At 43.0% G+C, this 27431-nt stretch overlaps 1 protein-coding gene across 2 annotated transcripts in view; it reads left to right on the top strand.

The window, feature by feature from the left end:
- The window catches only part of LOC135396843 (zinc finger FYVE domain-containing protein 26-like), a 62874-nt gene that overhangs the window by 33133 nt on the left and 2310 nt on the right, over positions 1–27431 (top strand). For both annotated transcript variants that reach the window (XM_064628048.1, XM_064628047.1), the window contains exons 24-46: positions 4492–4823; positions 6020–6233; positions 10635–10808; positions 10896–10964; positions 13137–13313; positions 13383–13478; positions 13568–13712; positions 14422–14582; positions 14654–14793; positions 15215–15282; positions 15989–16146; positions 16264–16418; positions 16495–16656; positions 18496–18715; positions 20917–21012; positions 21100–21159; positions 21220–21366; positions 21428–21625; positions 23341–23549; positions 23633–23807; positions 24191–24250; positions 26186–26368; positions 27314–27364. In XM_064628048.1, coding sequence (XP_064484118.1) covers positions 4492–4823; positions 6020–6233; positions 10635–10808; positions 10896–10964; positions 13137–13313; positions 13383–13478; positions 13568–13712; positions 14422–14582; positions 14654–14793; positions 15215–15282; positions 15989–16146; positions 16264–16418; positions 16495–16656; positions 18496–18715; positions 20917–21012; positions 21100–21159; positions 21220–21366; positions 21428–21625; positions 23341–23549; positions 23633–23807; positions 24191–24250; positions 26186–26368; positions 27314–27364 — 3450 coding nt within the window. The remainder of the gene's footprint in view (positions 1–4491; positions 4824–6019; positions 6234–10634; positions 10809–10895; positions 10965–13136; positions 13314–13382; positions 13479–13567; positions 13713–14421; positions 14583–14653; positions 14794–15214; positions 15283–15988; positions 16147–16263; positions 16419–16494; positions 16657–18495; positions 18716–20916; positions 21013–21099; positions 21160–21219; positions 21367–21427; positions 21626–23340; positions 23550–23632; positions 23808–24190; positions 24251–26185; positions 26369–27313; positions 27365–27431) is intronic.

Genomic DNA, 27431 nt, shown 5'->3' with positions numbered 1-27431 from the left:
ATCGCTCGTTATAAAAGAAATGAGAAGGTGAACTGCTGCACACGTCACACACAGTTACTATGTAAGAAATCTTCAACGTAAAGCACGACGTCCGAAATCCACGACATAAAGAGCGGACTTCCACGCGCAACCACCCCGCACATCGACTTCGCGGAGAACTGGACAGTTTTCCCTCCCTGACGAGGTGCAATCCTACCACTGGGCCAAAAGGAAAGTCTCTATTTTCACCTGTGTTGTGGCCACGGCCAAGGCGTCCACCACAGTGCTCTGCCACAGTCAGAGATGACACCTGCCACCACTCCACCCATGGCTGATTCGCTGCAAGAGCTACAGAAGATTGGCTCGACGATTGGATCCACCATTATCTACATGTTGGATGGGAAGCTGCCCATTTCAAAAATCGCTTTTGTCTGCATGAACTACGAAGCACGAGCTACCTAGTAGCAAAATGGGTGTTTACTGCAACAGGAAGAGTGGATGTGATGGTGTCGGTGGGGTTGTTAAGCATAATGCCACACTGTACGACCTGAGATGTACGGCAGAAAAGGCCATGAGATGTATGTCTGGTCTTGTGTGTCTGAGCAGAAGTCCTCCGTCCGCCCTCGCTGTGACGGTCATGAATGAGTCATGGCTGGGGTGCACCGAGAGCCCAAAATGAACTTCAGTCGCTTCTGAAGTGAAATTTTTTTCAGTGCTCTATATGAGCCTGCTATGAACCACATGTGTGAGGAGTATGAACCAGGTCACGAGTGGGCGAATATGGAAAACATGCTACCGAATGTGTGCGTTTTTGGCTAACCATTTCTCACTAAATGCACGCTAGAAATTCGGTGTGAGATCTCCCAGCGACACGTTTTATACGAATGGAAAGAGCACTTATAGCCAAATGGCACGTCAATAGCGTTAAGTCTCATCGATTTGGTGAAGTGGTTACAGGCTGAAAAAGTGATTTTTTTTAAATGAAGCACCTTTGCTATTTTTTTGTCTAGACATCTGCAAAACCTAGAATCTAGGGGTGTGCGAATATTCGAAATATTCGATATTCGTACCGAATAACGGTACCGCGCTATTCGTATTCGAACCGAATAACATTTCATCGAATACTCGAATATATTCGAAATTCCGCAAGCTGGCTTCAACTCATGCCTCTGAGCGTTTGGTGAAGCCTACTTTACAATTCTGCACCTCAAATATATCCTGCAAGGTGGCTTTACCTCATGCTTCTGAGTGTTAGGTGAAGCTTACTTTACAGTTTGCGTGCGGACTTGACGATATCCTGCAAGTTGGCTTCGCCTCATGTCTCCGAGCATCAGGCGAAGCCTAGTTTACACCAGTGATTTCCCCAGAAATTCATTGCTAGGGGGGTGATGAGCTTTCAAGGGGGGGCTATGCTTGGTGAAGGTTCCGCTTACGGAAATTTTTCTTAAACACGGAAAGAATCGTGGCACAATGGTGACATATCTGCACAGCTTTCCCGTTTTATCTGTACATGTTAGAACACAGTACATTAGAATACAGATTCATTATGAACGGCATTTCAACATTAAGATGCATAATGACACTACCGACAAAGAAAAAAGACTAGCACCTTGTCTCACGAAGCTCAATGAATACCTGGCAACCAACGGTGAAAACCTTAGACGAAAAAAGCAGAATACCTCGTTGATTGAGTTGGGTGCAAATGGTTCTTCATGATCCACATTGAGTTTGCGTGCCCGCACGCATTTTTGCTCGTATATGCGTGCAATATATGCATATTGAACAGTCACTTTCAAATGATTTTAGAGAAATGCATGCTACGTTCATCTGCATGGCTGTCGTCCTACAGCCCAAGTTTGACAGTACATGATGTAATTCGCTGCGCTGGACTCACTACCAGCTAGAACGTGCTGGTGGCCAAGTTGGTTGGGGTCACCTGAAAAATTTCAGGGAGGGGGGGGGGGTGTTGCAAAAATGCAGGGAGGGTGTACACCCCCCCTGAGGGGGGTGTAGGGAAATCCCTGGTTTACACTTCTGCCAGTGCCGCGGGGTTGCAGGCATGGTTTAAAAGTGCGATTTGAGGGATCACTGAAAATTGCCACTTTTGAGAAATATTTTAGCAAAATTGGCAGGGATGTTTAAGTTAGTTTAATTATTTTGAGCTTTGGCTGGACCAGCTATGACACCATAGAAAGAGGGATTTAATCACACAGCCAGCTACTTTATGTCTGGAATTACAATTTTCAGGACAATTCTAGCACAAACATATTCATCAGTGAAATATGTGTATATAGTTCGCAGTCAGTCTCACAAACTACAACGGAGAACCAGGTTTCAATGCAAGCTTGTGCTTACTATTCAGCAATAAGCACACATTATTCGATTTGCTACTATTCGAAGATTTTACTATTCAATTCGTATTCGATTCGAGCCCAAAAATCACTATTCGCACAGCCCTACTAGAATCTCAAGAAGATAGCAAACTGTGCATCAGCACGTAGCCAATAAGTGTGAAAAAAGTCAACGGCTTAACATTAATGGTTACGAAGATACGAGGCCTGAAAGGTGTGAGGAAGCGCAATGCTTGAAATTGCCATACTTGAAGATTACTTTAAAAAAAAACATAGAGTACGTTCAGCTCTTTTCACCGCCAATGTACTTCATACGCACTAGGCTTCCATATAGTATACAGTTGAACCTCTATATAACGAATTTGTAAATGCTGGCTCCTTGTTTCGTTAAATCAAGATATTCGTTAAATGGAACACGCCAAGTGAAACAAAGATGGCCGCTGCCACTACCTGTGCATCGTATACCGCAAAACGACATTTGTCATAAAAGAAGTGTCAAGCTAAGAAGGGCACAAAATATCAAGCTTTATTCACCACATAACGCTAAGTAATGCGCAATTTGTGCGCAATATCGCTCTGAGCATTCATAACTTTCGTAAATCCGGGTGACCTCTACTGCATTCTCCTGCGCGCTCGCGTCTGCGCCGATGGAATCTTGAACAGCAGCAACATCATGCCCATTTTACCACCGTCAGCATCAGCGGCACAAACAAAAACAAGTAATGAAAAGGCACAAAACCGTAACCCGCTGTCGTCGTCATCAACACAAGCAAATTAGGCTTCGCGAGATGTCAGCAATGAGTGTTTTCTTGTCCAAAAACAGGTGCGAAGAGGCCCTCGCGCCGGTTTCGAAACGGCGTCGGCGCACCGAAAATTACCGATGGCGGCGATGCACATGTCTGCACGTTCGTGCCTACAGCACGTGATAACCGAAGTAACCAACGAAAACTCGCGTGAGGATAACGTAGAGGGAAGGTTTCTCTTTTTCTTCGTGGTGAAGGGGAAACACATGCGCAGAAGAGCCCAGAGACTTCGTTAAATAAAGGTGACCAAACGAATGTATTTCGTTAAATCGAGCACAAAAATACATTGGCGTCTATGGGGAAAGCGTTTGTGCAACTAAAATTTTTCGTTAAACAGAGGATTTAGTTAAATCGACGTTCGTTATTGAGAGGTTCAACTGTATTAGAAGAAGAAGAACACGAGACGTCGACCAGACCATCCTGCCTGAATCTGCGTGAAATCATACTAAACTACCATACCATACTAATCATACCATGGAAGCAATGTCAAGTTAATTTTGAAGACAAAGAAAAAAAAAAAGAGAAACAGGTAGTACTGTAGAAGTTTTATTTCTCTCTTTTTTAATTTTTTTTTTATGTGGAAAATATTTTTTGCATTCAGGGCAGGATTTTCCAGAAAAGCGAAACATTGGATTTTTGAAAAAGTCTGAAGGCACTGTTTGGTTTTAAGCTCATATGGCAATTAAGAGGTCAGTCTTCGGTCAAATGACATCCCAAGAAGTTTGTTTTGGTTTCTGTCGGCTTGATGCACTGACATCACTGCTACCTTCTCTGGTTTGGTTGGAATTTGAAGCCATGTGGCCATGTGGTAAACAAATTTGTGTCTGTAAAGCTAAAAGAGTGTGTGTGAATACAGTTACAAGCACTGTTGGGGACACAGTTGTCTAAAATCTCCAGCCCGTGGCGGAGCGATCCCCTATCGGCGATGTCGCGCATGAAGGAACTATACCAGTACCCTCCACGAGGGGAGGCCTCGCTGAACTGCTCTCCCTAGCAGACGACGCTGAGAATGCGATGGTACTCTCTCCCGACAGGTGGCGCTGCATGGCCTTACCTCGGAGATTGTAATGGTATAGTTTCTTCGTGTGCGACGTCACCGATAGAGGACTGCTCGGCCACAGGCTGGAGATTTTAGACAACCGTGTCTCCAACAGTACTCCTGTATTAATTCAGCATATGCACATTGTAACTTCTTTTCTGTCTAAGGCATCTCTGGCCATGAAAGCTACTAAAGCTACTAGCCTATTGTAGTGTGCTGATGCCGATGTACCGGGAAGCACACGAAAAACTTGAAAATTAGCTCCATGTGAGAAAAGCGACTTCTACACTAAATGGAATGGCATGTCGTCATCATGCAGGTCGCTCAGCAGTTCCACATTGGAGACGGAACTCACAGTCAAAGCCCCTTAGAAAATCTCCTGCGCCAGTATTACACAATATGGGCTCAGCTGGCAACCCAAAGTGGACATGGCCCATGGCTCTCTCTAGCCCTTGAAGGACGTGCAAGCGGAAATCTCATCTGGGAGGCCCTGCAAGGGGCAGCAGCCCAGAAGGACGCTGTTTCTGCTCTTGCCCTATTGGACCTAGCAGATGCAGTGGAAGGACTCCAACAGCATCCGGACTTGATGGCATACCAGCAAGCGCTTCTGTGGATGTTGGCATCTCAGTCTGGAGAAGAGAGCAGTGAGAGGCAAGCTTGTCTTCATCACACATGTTATACAAAGTGCTTTTTACGAGGAACCATAGAAATCACACAGACAGAGGTAGATGACACACGTTGCTGCACTACCAACAATTCTTTATTAGTAGGGCCTGACTTTTTTTTGGGTTATATTTTCCAGCAAAATCCTGGTGTAAACATCACGTTAATCTGGTTAAACTAAACCTGATTCAACCCAATTCTGGTAGAATCAGATTGGATCAGGCTTAAATCTTTGGATTACTTGGGATAATACAAATGACATGCCAGAAGATACAGACTATCAATGTTTAGTCCATGCATCTAAGAGGCCGGAAAGTCTCTGTTTTGACAGTTTATATGGCACATTTATGCATTTACAACACAGTTTTCAAAGTTCTGTGTTAGTTGTTATGACTTCGTATCCCCCTGGACCACCAGTTTTTGAGGAAATGCCGGGTTAAACCGTGTTTTTTCTGATTTAAATCAGGAGGTAAATATCGGGCATAATACCCCTAATAAATATATAACCCTAAAAAATCAGGACCTATTTATTAGTTCTACAAACATGAACAGTTGTACACATACTCATTCCACATACTCCCCTATGTGACCCAGGCCCTCTCTCGAAAGATCCCCTTCCTCATCAACATTACTGAGAGAAAGCTCACTCACCTGGACATTCCAGGTTCCATTATCAAGAAAGCCTACAAAATATCTCCCTCTTCGCTTGTGTAGCTGGTGGCCCTTATCTGTGTTCGACAAAAGTGAGGTTTGCATACACGTAACTTGACGTGAATTCCCGTTCTGGCCAGAGAACGTGCCGATGCACAGGGCGTTTCATGTAACCTGTCTCAGAAGTCTGTTAAAAAATTCATGGTTTCAGTGATATTTGTCTATAGGAAACTTTCCCGCATACTACAAGTTATTTTATCAGATTTCAATTAAAAGTTTGAATTGAACCCTGAAATGAGCCAAGTGAAAATGTTTTTTTTTTTTTTTTTTCAGAATCAGGAAGCAGGTTATGAGCCTACTGCAGACATTAAATTTATTTTATTTTAATTAGAATTTGATGAAATTGCTCGTAGTATGTGTCAAAAGTTTGCCCCCATAAGTTTCAGACAAGGGGATTTTTAGACTTATGGGGCACGCAACGTGAAACACCATGTGTATCATAAACAGGATCGACTCCATTCTTACCCATACAGCGCTGGTACAGTCGCAGACCCCTGGCGATATGCACTCTGCATAAGGGACTTGAACTCTAAGGCAGAGTGTGTCCTTGCCAATTATATTCGCTGGCCAGACAACCATGGAGTGTCTACACTTAAGAAGGTGCTAGCAGAGTGTTCACCAGAGTCACAATCGAGTCTCCACGAGAGGTTATCAAGGGAGCTCTTCAAGATCACCCTCTACAAAGAGGTAGGTGGAAAAGCTCTTCTTGATAGAGAAGATGATATGATATATGATCTCCAGTTCCTGTGCCTATACATATGGTACTCTCTCCAAACCTGTCTTGTGAAACTACATCTGAGAGCGAGCAAATTGACCCATAGAATTTTCTAAGGGCATCTGTATATACAGTAGAACCTCTCTAATTTGGTTATTTAATTATTTGATTAATTATGCGATTAGTTAATTCGAAGGATTGCTGTGGGTCCCGTCTTTGCACGTTGCAATTTGACCCCATAATTTGAAATCTGGCCCAATATCCCGCTTAATTCGCAAGTTTCCTGCCGAACTTCTTCATCTTCCATCGACTTCTAACCAGACTTGTACATAACGCGTTACAGGTAATTGCGTTACTAGTGATCAACTACTTTCTCAAGTAATTTTGTGAGTAATCGATTAGTTTTCTGGACAAGTAATTTTTCAAGCAATCTGATTACAATTTTGAGTAACCAGTTACAAGTATAATTGATTACTCTTTGGCTAAGCTTTACTCATATACGAAACCAACCCACAGGCTCCATCACAGCTTTTCTTATCTGCTTTGCTTTCCACTACCATGAGTAGAGGTCATTGTAGGAGGATATTTCGCACATACATTTTGAGTGTCTGGGGACACCTTGATCCCTTCCAACCGCAACCTGCTGTATGTACAAGAGGTCAAGCTCCGGACATAGTGAGTCACCTGGAATTTCCAAGTTAGAATGTTGCGCGGCTGAGCGCTTCTATCGTGAATACGCCTTAGAAGGAGATCCACAGAGAAGTTGTTCAGAACACCGAGTTCGTAGTTACGATTGTCATTCCTCTTTGGCACTACCATGTCGACTAGCTCTCCTGATTTATCATCATGGCTTCAGCTTTTCAGAAATGTTTATGGTGATGGAGAGAAAACATGAAAATAATGTGTTGTTTAAGTGAATAATGTGTTTACTTAAAGGAAGGCACATAAGAAAGTGTTGTTGCTCCTGTCCTGTTCAAAGGCGACGAACTCCAATCTCAGAAAGTGTGTCAAGGTATGTGTAATTTCTAGGGATGTGTGAATCTGAATATTTTAAGTCGAATTGACTATCGAATCGAATGGGGGGAAGAAATTCCGAATACCGAATCAAATATCGAATATTCGTGCAAAATTTACAATATGTGACTTTTGCACTAAAAGGTTCCACTTTGTAGCCCATGGCTTTAGTATAATTTTTCTGGCATTAACTGTCACAAGAGAGACATGCAATTCTTCTGTTTAAAGCATCTTTCATTTTACATGAGAGTGCTTCCTGCTTTTCATGTGTGCCTACACTTACTGGAGTACTGAAGTGGTTATCTTCATTTCAAAATTTTATGTCAGGCAGTAGCACGTTATACGGATGAGGCTGTAATTGTTTCAGACAACCACAGGCCATTTGTGAAACAAACGAATTGGCATCCTGCCTCAGCTTTGCCATGAACACCCTTTAGTTTCTTTGCACTCGCCCTAGGAAGTTGCACTGCTGAAATTTTAGACGTAAAGGACATCTTTAAGACACGCTTCTTGTTCGTGGGCTGTAGTCATTATCCAAGAGTCCTAACTTTTTAAAGGCAACCTCACAGACATCAAATCAAAGTCCCTCGTCGGCACCGCTATACTGCATGTGGGAGGGGCGCCACCACTTCCACAGATGATGTCTACAAAACAAACTTTGAATGACGTTATCTTAAACTAAACACTATCCCGCCTGTGTCGGTCCTGCAGCAAGGGCAATTTCGTAAAGCAGGCTTCACCTCATGCACAGGAGCATCAGGTGAAGCCCACTTTCGAGTTGTGTCGTTCATATTCCTTGGAATAGTCGAATATTCGAAAAATCGAATATTGAATATTCGATTCGCGAATCGAATAGTTCGAGCGTTTGATATTCGATTCGAATTCGAGAACTCGAATATTCGCACACCCCTAGTAATTTCATGAATTTTATTTCTTATTTTTATTTTTTTATTATCCATATGACTTACTATTATCAAAAGTAACGGTCAAAGGAACGTGTTACTTTTAGCCATTACTTTATTACAGTTTTAGCAGTGTAATTTCTAACGGTAAAAAATTACTTTTTCCACCAGAGTAATAGTAACGGTAATCAATTACCTTTTTCAAGTAACAAGTACAAGTCTGCTTCAAACCCATGCAACAACGACCTGCCATATAAAAACCACATGCTTGCTCCTTGCTTCCTTGCTGACTTCCCTTTCCCAGTTTCCAATCCTGTGGCACGACCTCCTCGCACTAACTTGCCCAGCTGTGCTCCCATTACGGATTATGCTAACACGTTCTTTTGGCTTGGTTTCGTTTCGTGCTTTTGTTGAGATCCACTTCGAAGTTCATTTCTTTCCTGTGGGCTGTGGAGACAGCCCGCTGCTGAAGTACAAGACGTTGACGATGAAAGAAAAAGTGGTGATCATCACAGCCGCGAGATCTGCAAAGTGCTGTAAACTCCTGCCGGTGATGCAAGCTCCAAGGAGGGCTTTGCGTCTTTCGAAGAGTGTGCCAGAATGGAAGACACAGAACAGACTTGTGCCGCAAGTCTCACGGGGACATCGTTCAGAACACGGCTCGCGCTAATGAACAGAGTGACGGCGGCGATGAATCTACACATGCGCCATCGCTTTCGGAAGTTTGTTAAAGGAGTACAGAAGGCCATCAAAAAAAAAATTCAGATTAAGACGTTTGATGAAGGTCATTTTACCAAATAGTGCGAAAGGGATTGATGTGTGCAATTTGTTTTCCAGAAAAAAACCCATATAAATGTGGCTCTGCGCGTTCACCCTTAACTCGCCACTCCGGGTATAACGAGGAGGAGAAGGTATGATGCCACGTCACCGATGACGTTACAGGGGCAACTCGTTCTGGTTCGCTGGTCAGTGGGGGTCAGCGCCCTGTCCCTTTGCCGCCGTAAACCAGTTTTGCCAGTTCCCCAGAGAATTGGGGGGAGAAGGAGTGGCCGAAGAATGACCGAGCCAGGAGCAAGGCTTTTTCAGAACCCCGAACAGCCGAGTAGCAGACGACAGCCGAGTAGCAGACAACATTTTTCTGGGCCAATCAGCGAGCGTGGCCCCTGTAGCGTCAGCGCGAGGTCCCAAGCAGATCATAGGCTAGTACTGCTCTCCACCACCGTTGTGCACTGTCGCTTTTTGTGGTGACTCTATGGTGTGAATTACTTCTCATGGTGCATTTTACTGACCTATTTAACAGTTTTGTAGGAAGAAAACAGGGTGCTACAGATGACTTCTGTGCTACTTTAAGCCAATGGCGCGTGCACAGCGATACGATGGTCTTCATAGCCCATCTTGTACGAATGGTGACGTGCGATGTTAGTTTCGGAAAGCGGCAGATGAAGATAAGCAAGTTCTTTTGCAAATAAATATATATTTTCCTTCACCATGTGCCCAGGTTCACTTAATTCGAATGCCCGCTTAGTTTGAACGGCCGCTTTCAAACGCCCGCTTAATTTGAGTTTTTATTTTTTTTTGCCGGCCAGACGACTTGTAATTAGCGAGGTTCTACTGTATATGAAATATGGCAGTGGCAATAAATGGACGCCGCCCAATGTTCTGATTATTGCTTGCTTGTTGGTGAGACTTGAATGTTGTGCTTGTCGTACTGTGCTTGTCGCTTTGTATGTATTTGTCCCTTCTATGTTGTTCCAGCCTCAGAACATCACTTCTCTCTCGTAATTGCTTGTTCAGTCTTTCGCAATTTATGTGACATCTGTGTAGGGGCCAATGCCATCCTCAGGAATGGTATGAATGACGCCATATTGCTTACTTCCAGCACATTCACGGGTTGCACCATTGTTTTCCTAAGCTTCTCCTAAACATAGAAAATATTTTTGGGCTCCATTATTCGAGGTGTAATGGGGGGATGGGGGGTAAGAAAATTTGCCTCTTTATATGCCTTTCACACACCCATTGAATTGCTCGCAACTCATTTCATTTTGCGAACATTGCGATCATGCGAACATTTTCAGTTTTCAGATACGTACTGTACCAATGCTTCTTCCCTGTCACAGCGCAGAAATACTCTAAAAAAGTTTCGTGCCACCATTTCTTTCCTACACACACATCCACACACACACCACACACTACACACGCACACACACACACATCACATGGCCACAGCCATCCCGGATGTTTCAGATGTAGATTCTGAGACAGGTAACTTTCGAATGCGCCTAAAAAAATTCCTCTCAATGTATTCATGCGCGAATAAATCTGTTTGATTTTTATAAACGAAATCGATGGATGAGCATCACCTCTGCGACGTCTGGCATGGAATGACCCATATGTGAAATGCCATTCTGCACAGTTTCAGTGTGTGTAATGCCACAAAGTGAATTAAAATTTCTCCAGATTAAAGAACAACTCACGGACACTTCTCACGGTGCATTTGGATCTTGGAGGGATGTCGCACGCTACTCGCTCTCGGATCCGGCTTTGGTCCTCGAGCAGCTGAGTGACGGCGGATGTTACGAGTGTGCAACCCAGTGGGCCGACCTCCACGATGTTCCCTTGCACTGTCAGGCTGTTAGTATTTCATGTTTTCTTCTTTGTTTTTGTGGTTTTCTTCAGCATCTCTTTCTGTAGCAACTTTAGAGTATTGCTTCGTTACAGGTTGTCACTGAGTTGCGAGTGTTGAATCATCTTCATAGGGATCCTCCTGATTCCAGTGCCGCATTCCAGGTATAATTATAGTCCATGACGAAAACCCGAGACTGGGAAAAAGACGAAAAACAGACGACACAACACAAAGTCTCAAGTGTTGTGTCGTCTGTTTTTCGTCTTTTTCCCAGTCTCGGGTTTTCGTCATGGATCTTAGCCACCAGCTCGCTTGCTTTTTAACCATTTTATCTGTATAATTATAGTGGCACATGTGACTCCTAAAGTTAGTCTTTAATAGTATTAGTCAATTTCTCGTGTAACATATGTAGGTCCCTCCCGATAGTCCTGCATATGGTGACACTCTGGACCAAAGTTTTTCTCTCTAAACAACCACAGCAGTGTTGATTTCGGTGTAGTGTACACCGTAATTTCACGCGTATTAGCCACGGCTTATGCGCAATTTTTTTTTCTCACGGGCGCTCTGCAGCTTATCTGATGACTTTTTTTTTCTGGTATTTTCCCCATGCGCCGGTTTTAACGAAAGGGCCGACAGTGTTTCTGGAACAGCAACTGCCCTGCCAATGCACGAACTGTGCGTAACAGGGACGGGTCCACATTCGAGTAGATTGATCCTTCTGGTGCATTCCCCCAAGCAGCTTTAACGAAAGTGGTGACACTGATTCGCGTGTTCTGCAACACCACTGACCCATCAATCCACGAAAAATGCCCAAAAAGGGCACAGTCCGATCTTGGTAGAACTCTAGAACTGAACTCCTTTGTTGTACACTATGCCGATCACGGAGTATGGACTACAAGGTTTATGGCCTTCACAATGGTCTCCTTTGTCGCACAAAACAGTCGTCTCATATTGCCCGCGGCTTATCTGCAGGTGCGGCTTATCTGCCAGAAAATTTTCAAAATATTCCTAAAAACGCGTCCTGCGGCTTATCTGCGGTGCGGTTTTGTTCAATTGAACCTTGAAAATTGCCAAGTGAACCTCAATTTTTTTTTTACAGAAATAGGAAGTCCTCCACGGATAACCACAGGCCCAACAAAAACTATGCACAGTATCGCAACAGAAATAGTCGAAAAAAATTTGTGAAAATTACGCTTTAGCCCCGCCTGCTTGATTTTCGCAAAGAAGAGCACGCCGTAGCCCCGCTTTGACCTTGATGCTGGTGACTACCGACTTATCACAAAGAAAACAAAATAACCGTCTTATCACAACGAAGGAGAAACAAATGAAGGCTGGGACACTTTCTCCTCTAGACGCACTTGTTGCGAGCACGTTTTTGCGAAAATCAAGCAGGCGGGGCTAAAGCGTAATTTTCACTAATTTTTTTTTTACTATTTCTGTTGTGATACTGTGCATAGTTTTTGTTGGGTCTGTGGTTATCCGTGGAGGACTTCATATTTCTGTAAAAAAAGTGAGGTTCGCTTGGCAATTTTCAAAGTCCAATTGAAAAAAAATAAATTTTCCACAATTGAAAATTGTCCAAAGCCTTCCTCAATGGTGGCAATAGTTTTCAGAAGGTAATTGCCGAAAGTCCCACAATCCTCCGGCGAGTACATCGCCAGTTAGAATTTTTTATCACCTTAGGTGAAACACCCTGTATAGTGTATAGTGTGTACACTCCCTTCAGCAGTGTCGACGTTCAGTACGCCTTCAGTAGACATTCTAGCATACATAGCGTGGCTGTGATGGATTTCAAGCATAAGCCTGACCTCCCAAAATTAGTTTAGAGATCTACTAAAATATGCCTGTCTTTGGAATAGATCCATTTATTTCAAAATTTCCAACATTTGATTCATCATTCAGAGGAGATGCACTTAGACAAAGTTATACAGGAGCAAGTCCCTCAGTTAAAAAAACTAGCGTTGGGACTTCATGGTTTTGAGGAATGCAACGTCTGTGCAACTGCAGAACTTAACCCCACGCCAAACCATAATGCAAAAACATTACCTGAAGCTTTTGAAGTGCTAGCCGCACGAGCGATCGGAAAGACGTAACTTCTTCCTCAAAACATTTGGTCTGTAATTTAAGCATAATAATTACAAACACTTAAGAACATTCAGTAGAGCAGTTCTAAAAGAAGTATGTCAACTTTGTCACATTTGTTAATCCTATGCGTCTTTTTTGGTTTCATGTCTTTATATCTTTTCACATCACACAAATATCAAATCTATAAAAGACATGAACTCTAAAAAAAAGAGTGGCTTTGGATGTAGTACTGACTAGAACATACGTTGCAGATCATTTGCAGTGCAGAAACTGAAGAAGCGTCATTTCTTCTTTGCCAAAATGCACTGCGGAAACTTGCGAATGGCCAGGGGAAGATCGACGCTCTGGACTTTGTCCTCGATAAGTACAGCCATTGCCTCACTGAAGAAACTGCTTTGATGTATCAGAAACTCTGCATAGGTCTCCGTGTGAGTGGTCACTCCTTATTGGTGCTCGAGGAAATACTTCTTGATATCATAGATGCCATTCTATTTCAGATGTTCATCTGCATAAGTCCTCGCAAACGTGATGATTACGCAGACCTAGTCAGCTGCCCGACATTCCTTCTTGAACAGCTTCTAATGAACACAGAGGTAATAATGTGTTTCCTTGCTTCTTTTTTTATCTCCATTGCTTCGTGTCCCATAATTATTTCACCGGCGTGTTTCTCTCGCTTTAATAGATTGACTGCGTCGGAGAATGCTTGAAACTTATTGCGCCTTTTCTCGAAAGAGAAGGATCTCCCTTGACAAGAGCTATGGCGGACGGATATCTCGAGAAGTACGCTTCAAAAGCCCTGGAGCTACTTCTTTTGCCAACGTCTTCGTGTAAGGTTTCCTCAAATTTTCTCTGAGCATTTCTTCTTTGTGACTGACAACTTTGTGAAAGAATTTCGTGTGATTCTTGATATTTGTTTTAATTCTGAGCTGTCTGTATCTTTTTTGTGCAAACAATTTGAATGTGACGTGTGGAATTAATATGTTCAGTGACTGCAATTTTTAATCCAATGATCTGAGATTTTTCTCAGAGTGATGCCCATTAAACTGAAATATTTCACGTACTTGTCGCTGTGCTATTAATTAATTAATTAATTAATTAGGCGAACAGGGTTAAAGGAGTTGTGAGATGGTTCTTCTGCTTTTGGAGGAATCACATAAGTGGACGTCCATCTCGTATAATATCAATCAAAGTTTCATGTCCGTCCAGTGCCCTGTACAGCGTGCCTCTTCATGAGAAGGTGCAAGAATGACTGTTCCCATGGTAACGGTCTGCTCATCTCCAGGAAAATTCCTTGTTTGATATATCACACCTTGTTTATCAAGCTTTGTAACGAAAACAGCATGCGTTAGAAAAATAAATAAATAAAAGTTTTGCATACTGAATGTTTGGAAAACAACACTACAAAGAACACACAAAACGGACATGGTTAAAGATGGTTTCTCAACTCCTTTAACAGAAGCAATGCCCAGCCAGTACTTCTTATGCAACCATCTCCTAGTCTTAATAACTGCATCACATGTTCTTTCTCACGAACAGCGGAGCCTGACACCACATTACCGTCTTCAGGAACCTCCGCATCGCCCCAGGGTCAAAATGAGACCTTTGTGATGCCTGCAAAGCCACCTCCCACGAATGAATGGATCCCAGATGAGAATGTGGCACGTTGCATGGTGTGTCAAGAAGAACACTTTGGTGTTGTGAGTTTGTTATCTCATTTACCCAACTTGTTCCCATTGTGTTGCATCATGAGCGGAGACCTTGCTTTCAGTTCAGCCGACGTCATCACTGTCGACGTTGTGGTCGTGTCGTATGCTCATCTTGCTCGCAACAGACCATGTGTGTAGAAGGCTATGGAAAAAGGAATGTTCGTGTTTGCGATGATTGCTTTGAGCAGACTACAAACCCACCGTAAGTCATTCCGTCGTTTTAAAGCTATATACAACAATAGAACGTAATGCATACGGAAAAGAAGTCACTACAGCACATTAGGAACCTTGATGTCCTAAAGCTAGAGTAGCTATGCCCAGCTAGCCAACGCAAGACAGGTAAAGGCAAGGTGTCATAGACTGTGGACCCTGAAAAAAGCAATGCAGAAACGATGTATCGTGTCTACAAAATGTTGTGTCGAGCACATTTTTGTCATCTCGCAAGGAAGGAGATCTTGTGTGTATTTCCTCATACATCACAAGAGTGTGCAAAAACGGCTTAAAGTCTTTGTGCGTTTTTGGCAAGTGCACATGGTAAGGTAGTGTGTAACGTGCCTCATTTGCCTTGAGATTGTAAGAACAATTTAGCATGATATGTTTTGAGTAGAAAATTGTATTTTCAGAAGTCTCGGTGTGGAAGCCATTCCACCTGAGCTACCTCCGAGTCAAGGACTGCGGTACAATCCAAATGGTGAGCGAGCTGATAGATCTTCAGGTTGCACTATTATTTGACACAGTATTTGAGTTCAAATGTAGTGACATACTACTTTTATTATTTCTCTCTGTTTATAAGGCTAGAAATGAACAATGGCCTGTACTTGATTTTGTCTTACATGTACATATTTCTTAAACTTGCTCCTCTAGCATATTTCGATATTGTATGGAAGTAGGGTGCCTAACCACGTTTTTGGGCTTGTGGTCACAAGATTTGTGTAAAATTATGAATATTCTGAATTTCTGCTCAAAGGTTTAAAAAAAAAAATACTGTGTAGGCTGTATTGTATTAGCCCAGTCACTATTGAAGCAGTCCAAAATAATCAGGTTCTGATATGCACTGACTAACTGGGCCTCTTGCTGTTGAGAAACACACATATTCTGAGGAATTAGGAAAACTTAAGGTGGAATCCTTTGTTGGTGGGTTTTTTGTTTGTTTTCTTTTTAACATTTGATGGTGCCGGTAGCATTGTCCAAAAGGTCAAGAGGCCTACATTTTTAACATCCGAGAAATCAATCACTGTCTAAATGAATTCGATGAATGTCTTCAATTTTACTTGACATTTCAGGACTACTATTTCTCACAGTCACTGCATACTAAGATTTTTGCATTTAGTCAAATATCTTCTTCGGCTTCATTTTCTTGTCGTCACTTTACAACTGACAGTAGGCTTATGTTTCAGATTCTCCATCTCCATCAGCGCTCAGACCACCGAGAAAGTCAACACCCTTGCAAGCGGCGTCTCGAGATGATAGCTCATCGAAGGGAAACGCAGCATGGATTCTTCATGTTGACGATGAAGAAAATGTGTTCACACGTGAGCACTTTTACTATGAACGTGTAAGTGGTGGTTATGTTTGGCGTATTTTTAGTTTTACCCAACTAGTCATCATGTCCCCTAGCTTTCTTCTAACAGTTTTTTCATTCACAAGACCTTTATTTTTTTCTTGCTTGCAGGCACCAAGCGTGTCGTTATGTCTTTCGATATTGGCAAGGCACTCTTCATTGACGAGGTGTTCATCTTTCATCTTGTCCCTCTGTGATAACCTCTTTACTGTCTTAGCGCCGAAAGCAGCCTGTGATACTTTAGTGGACTATGGCCTTATCATCAGGTAGGGGAATGACATTAGATGGTTGACGACCTGCCTGGTGACCGAGGATGAACGCCTTTATGTTTACATTTTGCAGCATCATGCATTCTTTAATGCTGAACGCCAAAGTGAAATGTGAAGAGGCTGGCCACAGTGTAGGAGTGGAGTGGTGCGAAGCTTATTTGAGAAGATTGGATATCGTGCAGCTCATGGTGACCAATAACTGTCAGCACCTCATACCTGATGAAATGTTGCTCAGGTGGGTTTGTGATAAATACTAGAAGCAGCAACAATTGGGCAGATGGTCTGCTATAGGTGTAACAGGCACTGATGGTATAGCGCCTGAAGTTTTATGGTTTAACCCGATGCTTCCCCGAATTTGCACCCCGAATTGAAGGTTGCCTGTTTTGGGTGAAACCCGATTATTACCCGGCAAATTGCCGTCACTGAGACGTCTGCAGAAATGCACACTAACTTGTTTGGCAGCAAATGCAGTTACATCACTGTTTGTACCAAACCAGTACAGTTTGAACAATAAAAAAGATAGAACGCAAGCGAGCTGGTGGCAGATATCCATAACGAAAACCCTAGGGGAAAATAAATAAAAATGGACGCACACAAACACAAGTTTGTACTTTTTTATTTATTTTCCACTAGTCCCGGGTTTTCGTTATGGACGGTAGACTTAGTTTGAGTAATTGAGCCCGATTTCTCCCCAAATTTAGCATACTGAAAGTTTTTCAACCCAAATTCGCAAGAATTTAGAGCACATGTTTATTTACGTTATATTTACCCCCCAAATTTAGAAGAAAAAAAAAATTCCTGAAAACTTCAGGCGCATGTGTTTAGTACTTGAGGCATGTGTGTAGTACCGAATGTTGAACCAAAGCAAGGGGGGGGGGGGGGGGGGGGGCATGGTTGGCCCTCTCTTGTTTTCTTGTCCTGCACCCTGTTTTTATTCTGCACTCTTGTAGCTGCGTGCTTCCGTCCACGGCTGCATGCCATCTTGGGAAGTTAGTCGTGTTTCGTTCCAAAATATGATTTTTTTACTTTACTTTATTTAATTAGTATGCTTTCTCCTCTAAGAAATGAACAGTTCCTGCTGTTAGAATATGGAAACAAGGTTAAGACATGCTCATACAGGATGCAAAAGAAGGATATGAAGGAATTAAACTTGTTGTACCATGTTCTAATCAAATTGTATGATAACCCATTGTCTTTTCTATTCGTTATTCCTGTTTCCTTTGGCACCATCTTCTGTGCTTCTCACATCATGTTGTTATTGGGGAGGGGCAAGCTTTATTTTTGTGTGTCTCAGGCTAAAAGGCCGACATGTTTTATCTTATCTTCCATTGAGATTCTACCGAACACCCTGTACACGTGGCAGGAGAAGCGGTTGCTGCCCACAGGAGATGTTTAACAGCACTTGGAAACTGCCCATACGTAAAAGCAATGCACACACACCTCTGTTGTGTCGAATCGAGAGAACTTAACTTCACTTATATCTACTGAGCAACAGCATTATTACCTTGGTTGCACAAAATAGCTGCAGAAATACTAATTGACAGGAAATAAGACTTCTACATTTGCAAAATGCCCTACTATATTCTTTACAAGGCAGCATGATGGACTGATAAATATAATTTCATTCTAACCCTCGTCTGTGTTGAATATATCTTTGATCTGAATCATACATCATGAACATGTACATAAACAATGATGAAAACATCCAAGGCCATCCCTCACACAGCCCTCACAACATTCACATTTATTGCATCATCAGCTCTCTTGCAATAAACTACCCACCTTTGTCACTGTATTCTACAGTCCTATCCCCTGCTGCAAGTTTTTTTATCTGGTCTGGTGTCTCCTTGTATATGTCCCTTGTCGATGTATATGTTGTCGTTGTCCTTGTTGTCCTCCTGTTGTCCTCGTATATGTCCTTGTTGTATATGTTCCTTGTCCTGATGTCTCCTTGTATACTATGTATGTGTCCCTGTATATGTCACCTTATTGTATGTAGTACTGGCTACCGCAAAGCAGAAGTTACAATGAAAACTAATGATGTGTAAAAGTACAACTTCTTCTTGAAATGTAGCAAAACAGAAGCAGGCGGTGGCCTTGACCCCAAATGCTACTGGCAGCCAGAGCGCAAGTTGCGTGATCGCCTCACTGAAGCAGAACGTATGGAACTGGCACTCGAAGTGGCCACCAAGTGCAGACTGGAAAAGTCAGGAATTTTTGCTTCCTGGGGACTGGCATTGCTGAGGGTTGGTGACTGGGCTGCAGCGAGGGAAAAGTTTTCTCTTTGCCTCCAGGTATAACAAATGAGTGGCATGCAGGTGCTGTGTCGACCCAGATTAGTAAATGAATATCCATTTCGTCGGAGTCTGGTTTGGGTTGGAAATGTCCTAGTGAGTGATGGTGCAATTCTGTGCATCAAATCACGCCAGTAACAGTTGGTGTCAACGATTTATCGAGCCCACAAAACAAAAAAGCATCACGTTGAGACGATTTATTGCATGTTCATGACTTGCAATGATTCGTAACTTTATGTCATGAGACAAGCGATGTTTCAGTGCTCACCCTGTGGATTAATTTTGCTCACTAGCAGGTTCACTGATGTCAACCGAAATTTCAGCACACTGTATTTAATGTCTCTCGTGAAAGACGACTGAGCCTGCAAGTGTATGAATGAAAGCTTGCTGAAGGAAAATATCACGTGCAACGTGCAGGAGCATCCTGGATGTTGTTATACGCCGAGAATAATGGTAACTCCAATAATGGCACCCCATCTCAATTTTTTAAAAGCTCCCCTGTCCTCGCAATACAGGATAAACCACTGGTTCGCGTGTGCTCGTGTTGAAATCCTAGATTGACTACTGACCCCAGCTCTGGAAATTTGAGAGACTTAGGGAAGGCCCCGTGAGACCGCAATGTGCTTTGGTACCCATATGCTACCGTATTTACTCGAATATTGGACGCACTCGCGTATTGAACGCACCCCAACTTGAGCACCAAAATGCTGCTACCTTTTTTGTTCCCCGCACATTACACACACCCAGAGTTTAGTAGCACGATCAGATCGTCTCGCGCAGTGCCAGGACAGCGTATCGCGCTCACGCGGCCGCTGGTATCGCGCAGTCAACGAGATGGAACACTTGTTGCCGGAGTGATGAACAACAAATGCACTGGACACCGAGGAATATTTTGTCCATGCTTGATAGAACGGAAGGACATTCGATGTGGGAGAATCACGCCGTTCGATTCCGGGGAGATCGCTGCGGATATCTCGGAATAAAACGGGAGTTACCTTAAGTCATAAAGTGAGCGACAAGGGGACGGAGACGAAAACACAACGAAGTCGCACCTGTAATACTTCATGGCATTGTACAGTGCTGGACAAAAGTTAACTTAAGGTAACATAGGATAGAAGAATGTGTAGGGCTGGTTTGTACAGTGTTGGACAGAAGCTAACTTAAGGTTACATAGGATAGAAGAATGTGTAGGGCTGGTTGGTACAGTGCTGGACAAAAGCTAACTTAAGGTAACATAGGATAGAAGAATGTGTAGGGCTGGTTGGTACAGTGCTGGACAAAAGCTAACTTAAGGTAACATAGGATAGAAGAATGTGTAGGGCTGGTTGGTACAGTGCTGGACAAAAGCTAACTTAAGGTAACATAGGATAGAAAAATGTGTAGGGCTGGTTGGTACAGTGCTGGACAAAAGCTAACTTAAGGTAACATAGGATAGAAGAATCTCTAGGGCTCGTTGGTACAGTGCTGGACAAAAGCTAACTTAAGGTAACATGGGATAGAAGAATATGAAGGGCTGGTTGGTACAGTGCTGGACAAAAGTTTACGGAACACGCTTCGGCGCATTCCTTCCTCAGAGTGACATGGTAGTAGCGAATTGTACCATACGGACTTGCAAACGAGTGACTGGGTTGCCTAGGCACATGTCTCTAAGTCCGTATGGTCCCATTTGCTGCTAGCATGTCACTGTAAGGAAGGAATGCCCTGGAGCGTGTTCCGTAAACTTTTGTCCAGCACTGTACCAACCGGCCCTGCACGTTCTTCTATCCTATGTTACGTTAAGTGTTGTGTTCCAATTTCCTCCCGCGTATCGAATGCACCTCCTCAATGGCGCGATACTTTTGGGTAAAAGAATGTGCATCTTATACGCAAGTAAATACGGCATGTTGCACTATGTGGTGAAAATTGCATACTCGAAACTGCCCTTACCAGTTGCAATCTCATCATGTTGTCTCGTTATTTAGGCACAAATATATGTGAATACTGAGATATTTGTTGAGAAACTGCTCAAGAGGACCATCTGGAAAAGCCAGGACAGCAATAACACTTTATTTTGGTTTATTGGAATTATTTGACTTTGGGGTGTTTCATAGCCACAGGTGATAAATACAGTGCAAAGAGAAGTCCTCGCATGTTATCCTTTTATGTACATTGCATGTTAGGATACTGGAGAATGGAAAATTTTTGCTCTCAACTTCTTGCAGAGACCCAAAGAGCGTGGTAAATCAGCTGTCGAAAATCCATTACTACAGGAGATAATAGCCAGCCTGGAGAAGTCATCGTACGCAGGACATAGCAAGGTACATATACGCGTAGTCATCTTCTGCTGTATGACATAGCATTTCAAACGAAACTTCTAAGATTGGCCCTCGTTTTCTTCTTTGTAGGCTGCAGCCGTGTTCTGTGCGATAGGGAGCCTTAGAAGCATCAGGGATCCAAACATTGAGGTGAAGTCACGCTCCTCGTCAGAACGTTCTGCGCGAATGACCATCTTGCTTCCCGCACAGGTTAAATTTTCCACAACCGAACTGAAGTCACAAGTATTCAGTGAGTGCAAGTTCTACCTGGAAAGATATGGCACACATCGCTCCATGCTGGAATTCCTACTAAGGCATCATGAGATTGAGATCACACTAAAATACTTCTTGGCTGAGGTGAGAAGAATTTTGTACGAAGTGCTACTCGGATGCTGAAAATGTGCCGGTTGGGTTCCAGAACTGTGAATCCGAGCTTCTTGCCGAAAATGTGATTGTGCCAGCTTTGGAACGGGGCGACATAGAACAGGTCTTAAGCGGAATTAAGAGACTGGACCCAACGCTTATTCAGTTCTGGCCATCCCTTTTGGTCACCTGCAGACATCTCCAACGGAATGGACTTTTTCACTGTCTTTATCACATGCAACTCTTCATGGAGGTGAGTGTGGAGGAGGAAAGTGTGCTGCTTCTCTTTCATTAATTATTTTAGGAAGCTGATTTCAGTCCGGGGTCTGCTTGCACGATTGTTGGTGCCGTCCCTCAGTGGTGTCCTCAGTAGATTCAGTAGTGCTTCAGGCATGCCCTACTGTCCTCAATGCCAGGGAAAGTTAACAGAAATGGAGACGGTATTGTACTGGAAATCTACAGGTAAAGGCGTCAGAAACCGAAACAGACATCGCACACTCAGAACACTTGAAACAGAAACGGAAACAAAAATAATTTATGGTAATAACTTGGGTACTGTAGGGCCCGGTATTACAGTCCTTTCATCGTATGATGGAGGTAAATTTATGAAAGATGAATGAAGCGAACTAAGATTAATGGAAGAACTAAAACTAAAATGAACTATATCAAACTGGAGCATAGGAAGCATAGATCTTATACGATTATGGCAATTTGCAAGCGTGATTAACATTCTCAAAAACCATTGTTCATATTAGCTGTACCAAGAAATCACGGATGTATATTTTTGAACAAATGTTGTCTCCTGTGTGCATGTATCTCTAAAGTCCTCAAAATAGACCTCAGAATATTTGTGTAAGGGTATTTCTGTCCCAGCCTCGAAGCTTAAGAAAAAAGGAAGGAAGGAAACGGGGGTGGTGCAGTTACGGAAACAGAACAGAATGGCAACAAAAACAATGGTGATGTCCGAAACTGAAACAGAAACAAATATGTGCTAGTAATGGAGGCGGTAACAGAAACGAAGAAGATTCTGTTACCTTTGCCTTCTCAATGCTGCTCACGCACAGAGCACTGTAAGAGCTACTGAGGACATCATTGCAGAATTTTCTCAACACTCACGCAAGTGGGCCCACATTGTCGTGCAGCTGGGAAAAATTAGGTAGAACATTGGGGTTCATAATCCATCTGAGTGTGGACAGCCTTTGGGCCCAAGTTCTTTGGGCATGTGTGAAATTGCGGAATGCATTCCGTGGCAAAAAATCTGACATTGGACATCGGAAATAACGTGCTCCTTTCAGGATTTCAGATAAATGGGCTGGGCTTAAACAGTGACTCCTAATTAAAAGGTAACCGGGTTAGTACTGCTCTGATAGTTACCGGCTTTCTTGGCCATAATGTTGGCCCCACCACATAAGCCACGTGAAAAAATAGTTTCTACTTGTAGATTTTTAGTAAGAATTCTGTATCAAATAGAAAAGAACATCCTGTATGTTACAGCAGTGATGCCAGCACATGTGTAAAACACCATGTGGTTGCCGTGTCATGTGGATGTTGGAATTTATTCTGCATTATAATTGGAGCCTGAAGTTTTAGGGTTTAACCCGATTCTTTCCCGAATTTGCACCCCAAATTGAAGGCTGCCTCTTCAGTTTGAGACCCGATCGTTACCCGGCAAATTGCCCTCACTGAGACGTCTGTAGGAACGCACACTAACTTGTTTGGCAGCAAATGCAGTTGCGTCACCGTTTGTTCCAAACCAGTACATTTAGTTTGAATAACTCAGCCCGATTTCTCCCCGAATTTAGCATACTGGAAGTTTTTCCACCCGAATTTGAATTTAGAGCACATGTTTGTTTACCCGATTTTTAGCCCCCGAATTTAAAAGAAAAAAAAATTTCCCAAAAGTTTCAGTCTCTAAAATTGTAATGATACCACGATCCTTTTGCCCAACGCTGTCCTGTTGTATGGCAGGATTACATACGTGCTGCTATGACCAGCATTCAGTTCTTTGAACGACCACCAACAAAGTCATACTCTGACCTTCATGGGAGGCTACAGCACTTGGCAAATGCAAGCAAGCACTTTGAAGCCTACCTAGAAAAGTATGCAACACAGGCGAGCAAGCAGAAGAGCACTACTGAGAGACAAGTGCTAGAAATGCCACCTAACGAAGTCTCCAGGTGAGAATTCAACTTTCCTGCGACTGGTGTATACCGGACCCTTGATGGACCATACATGTGCGGTTTTCGTTTTCCGCTTGAAGGCACTTGAGCATGGTGAAGCTACAGGTGGAGGTGACCCGGTTCTTGCATTCGCGTGAGACTGAGAACGAGCTGATACTTCCCATTGTGGATAATGGTGGCAGAGACGCTACAGGAAGTTGGAGCATTCCAACCCTGTTTGGAAGCATCGCAAGGAAGTGCGAACTGACGTGCCTGGTAAGTCTTTTTGAAAAAAAATGTACGGGGGAATTTTTCACAGTCTGCGACCAATTTTGACGGAACTTGCAAATCTGGGCTGTTTCATGGCAGAGTGTCCTGCGTTTAACATGTGGTGTGAAAAAATGGGCATTCTGCCAAACTCATTTAAATGCAGTAGTCTCATAGGGCCATCTTGTGTCCTGATCTTGAGTTGTAACTACTTCTTGTTTCTTCTCTCTGCACAACTGTTATGCGCCGACTTACATGGCCGTCAACATCGGTGGGCCCTACAAAACTGATGCTTTAAAAGTTACAAATTTCGGCGCATGAAATGGTGATGATGGTCTGGGCTATTGTGCCATCTGAAATAAAATTAACATGGGATGTTTTTGTGCTTGCAGATCCTCACAAATGGCAAGACAGTCGATGAGGGCTTTGGAATCGCGTTCCGCATCATAGAGGCAAGAGACATATCCGCTTTATTACACATTACGTCTTGGTCTGGAAAGCATTGTTCTTAACTGTGTCACTGATTGGCAGAGCGAGAGAGAGATTGTAATACTATTGTAATTGATCGTAAAATGTGCTATTCTTTTGTCAGTGATGGGCAAATACCTCAAAATTATACTTCAAGTAAAGTACCAAGCCCTTTGCAAAGTACTTTAAAGTACTCATTAAGTACATTAAAACTTTAGATTGTATCACTGGACGTTTCAGCACTTGGTACTGATAAAAGGCGAGCTAATTATGTTTCGACTGTTATCTTTAGACAGCTTTTAGCAGTCATTTTTGCCAATTGCTAGTTAGAAAACATGGATAGTTTACAGCTGACTCATTAATATGTACCAAACGAAATGATTTTGCTTCCAAGTTTTGTGTTTCTATTGCCTATTAAATACTGGAGCACTTGAAAGTACTGAAGAAAAGTACTTTAAGTAAAGTACAAGTACACACATTAAAATGCACTTTAAGTAAAGTACAAGTACTGAGAAATGTACTTAAAATAGCGTGCAATCCCGTTAATTCAAAATCTCTTAAATCTAAAGTGTGTATTTTTGGTGGGGGAAAACGCCCTGTAATTCGAACATATGAACATGTGCAACGGTTTATTTGAACAATATTGCCCGGGCCTGCCTGACTCCCGTGTACCAACTACCAGACCTCGGCAAAACTCACTCATGAGCACGCTCATTCACGCTTACTCGCTCTCAATTCGGCTAACGAACTGGGCGTGATTGAGCGAGGCAAGAGCTGAGGAGGCAGTGACTGAGCGTGGGTGAGCGAGCCGAGAGCTGAGCGGAAGGTGAGTGAGCGAGCCGAGAATTGGGTGGCCGGTGAATGAACTTGAGTGAGCGAGAGCCAAAACTGCAGTGCTCTGTATGAAGGTATGAACGCAACGGGCGTGCGACGCGTTGCCCCTGTTAACATCTGTTGCAGTTGTTGTCTTTCCGATGACTCCCAATGTCCGCCAAAGCAAAGTTGCTTGTACGGCCGCATGCACTCCATTCTCAGCGCTCCATTCGCATGGGCAACACAACGATTGCATTATTTGATTCTTCGGATAAGATTAGCAAATGGCTGAAAACAGCGCAACGATACAGAGTTGAGCTGTAAGTGAGTGAGCGAGCCGAGGCCTTGGCGTGTGGTGAGTGAACTTGAGTGAGCCAGAGTCAAAACTGCCAAGGTCTGCCGACTATGCATCGGCTTGGAAGCGTGCCCTGCCGTGCCTGACCACTGCTGGCGAGTCACGGACACCTTTACTGATTACACGTTAAGTTTACTTATGACTTTCCTCCATTTCTCATGAAAGCGGTACTTCTGCTAGAGGAAAGAGGAGCAAGGTAAATCATCGTAATGGTGTGCACAGATACGACTGGCACGGAACCATGCTGCTTACTGGTCATCTGCAAAGCAAGCAAGCCTCGCTGTTTTTATGGGAATCAAAACCCTTCATGCTGACTACACAGCCACGAAAAGAGGCAACAATTCAATACTTTCTCGAATTGAGTTGACGATACTCGTGTGCGCGGGGTTTGCGATGGGGTTGGACTCAACAACGGATATGACGTTCCAAAACGCGTCAGAAAAAACGAACACAAGCACGTAGAAGAAGAAGCACGAAGAAGCACGTAGATTATTTTTTGCCCTGAGCTGTTTCAGTGCTTGCCTGTAAATAAATATTCTGGAAGGAATAAGCGTCTTATATTTCTGCCATCACGTGACTGCAAACATGCGGCAAGGCCTTGCGAGTCATGACGCATCTCCAACACAGCTCCCTTTAGTTTGAACTCCACTTTATTCGAACAAATCGTCGGTCCCCTTGGAGTTTGAATTAACGGGATTGCACTGTACTTGACTACTACTTGCTACTTGAAGCATTTCCCATCACTGTACAGGAGCATCTTCTCAGCGGTGCCCAGATCTTCCAACGTACCAGCAGCCTGCTTCAGCATTTTCGAGGAGCAGCACAAGTGAAGCGTTTAGTGGACTGCATCGCGACTTGTGGATATCCAAAGAAATACGATGTGGATGCAGTGGTGATGGTTGCCGTCAAAGTAATTGTTAATCAGGACGAGGAGGTAATAATTGTTTGGAAAATTTTGGTGCAGCATGCATAATGTTGGGTCACTGACTCCTAAGAAATGCAGAGAGACATTTGTCAATCTAAGGCTGTGGGACCAATCAGGCGACGCATGCCATCGCATTGAAGATGTGGTTTTGTGGCTACATATACTGCTAGCGAATAAGTTGTTTCAATGAAGTCATTTGAGGTCACTTCAATGTCTAAAACCTTTCTGCTAAAAAATTTCTGTATGAGGAGAGAGCGTCTTAGCTTTTATTGGGAGATTTCATTTTGAATAAGTAAGAGCATGTGGATAGATAATTGTAATTTATTTTATTTGGCAAGACTGTTATCCATTTACTTCTATGCATTTAGGGCCATATGTCTAGCACAGGTACTTCAATGAATGTTGAACACATTTAAGGACATCATGAATGATTGGCACAAACAAGAGAAAAGCACATGTACAGACACACACAAAAAAAACATATACGTATTTATAAAAATTTTATGTGTAAACTATGCCTGCGCAGTTATAAGAAAATATCAAAACTGGCGACATTCGGCACCAAAATGGTTTTGCAATGAGATGATGCGGTAGACTCAATGACGTGATTTTTACTCTGGTATGATACACTGGTTGGCTTCCAAGCATAGAAAATAATTATTACTAAATTATTACTATTTACTAAGTTATTCAGTGAAGTAACTCTGGTATACACTATTTTTTTGGGTGTGCCAGTGCTAAAAATTCCCTACACGGATTGAATATTTCTGCAATTTAACCAAAGTAATTGCCAGTGTGAGCATTTTCAAGTAGGTAGAACACATGTTACTTTGTATTTCACTGTTTTTATTTGATATGGACAAAGAAAAAGCACTGGTTGCACAAAACATTATTTTTGGAGCTCCAGCTCGTAATGTGTCAGCATGTTACACTTAACTTTTGTGACTGTTGCAGAAAAAGGACTTGGAAATTCTGGTAAAGTGCCTCAAATCAGACGTCAACAAGGTAATGTTGATGTACTTTTGAGAATGGCACAAAAACTCAGTGTGCACAGGAGTGCATCATGCCTATT

Source organism: Ornithodoros turicata, chromosome 6, assembly GCF_037126465.1.
Source record: "Ornithodoros turicata isolate Travis chromosome 6, ASM3712646v1, whole genome shotgun sequence".
NCBI classification, from domain to species: Eukaryota; Metazoa; Arthropoda; class Arachnida; order Ixodida; family Argasidae; genus Ornithodoros; species Ornithodoros turicata.
This window is presented reverse-complemented; position numbering and strand designations above follow the sequence as displayed.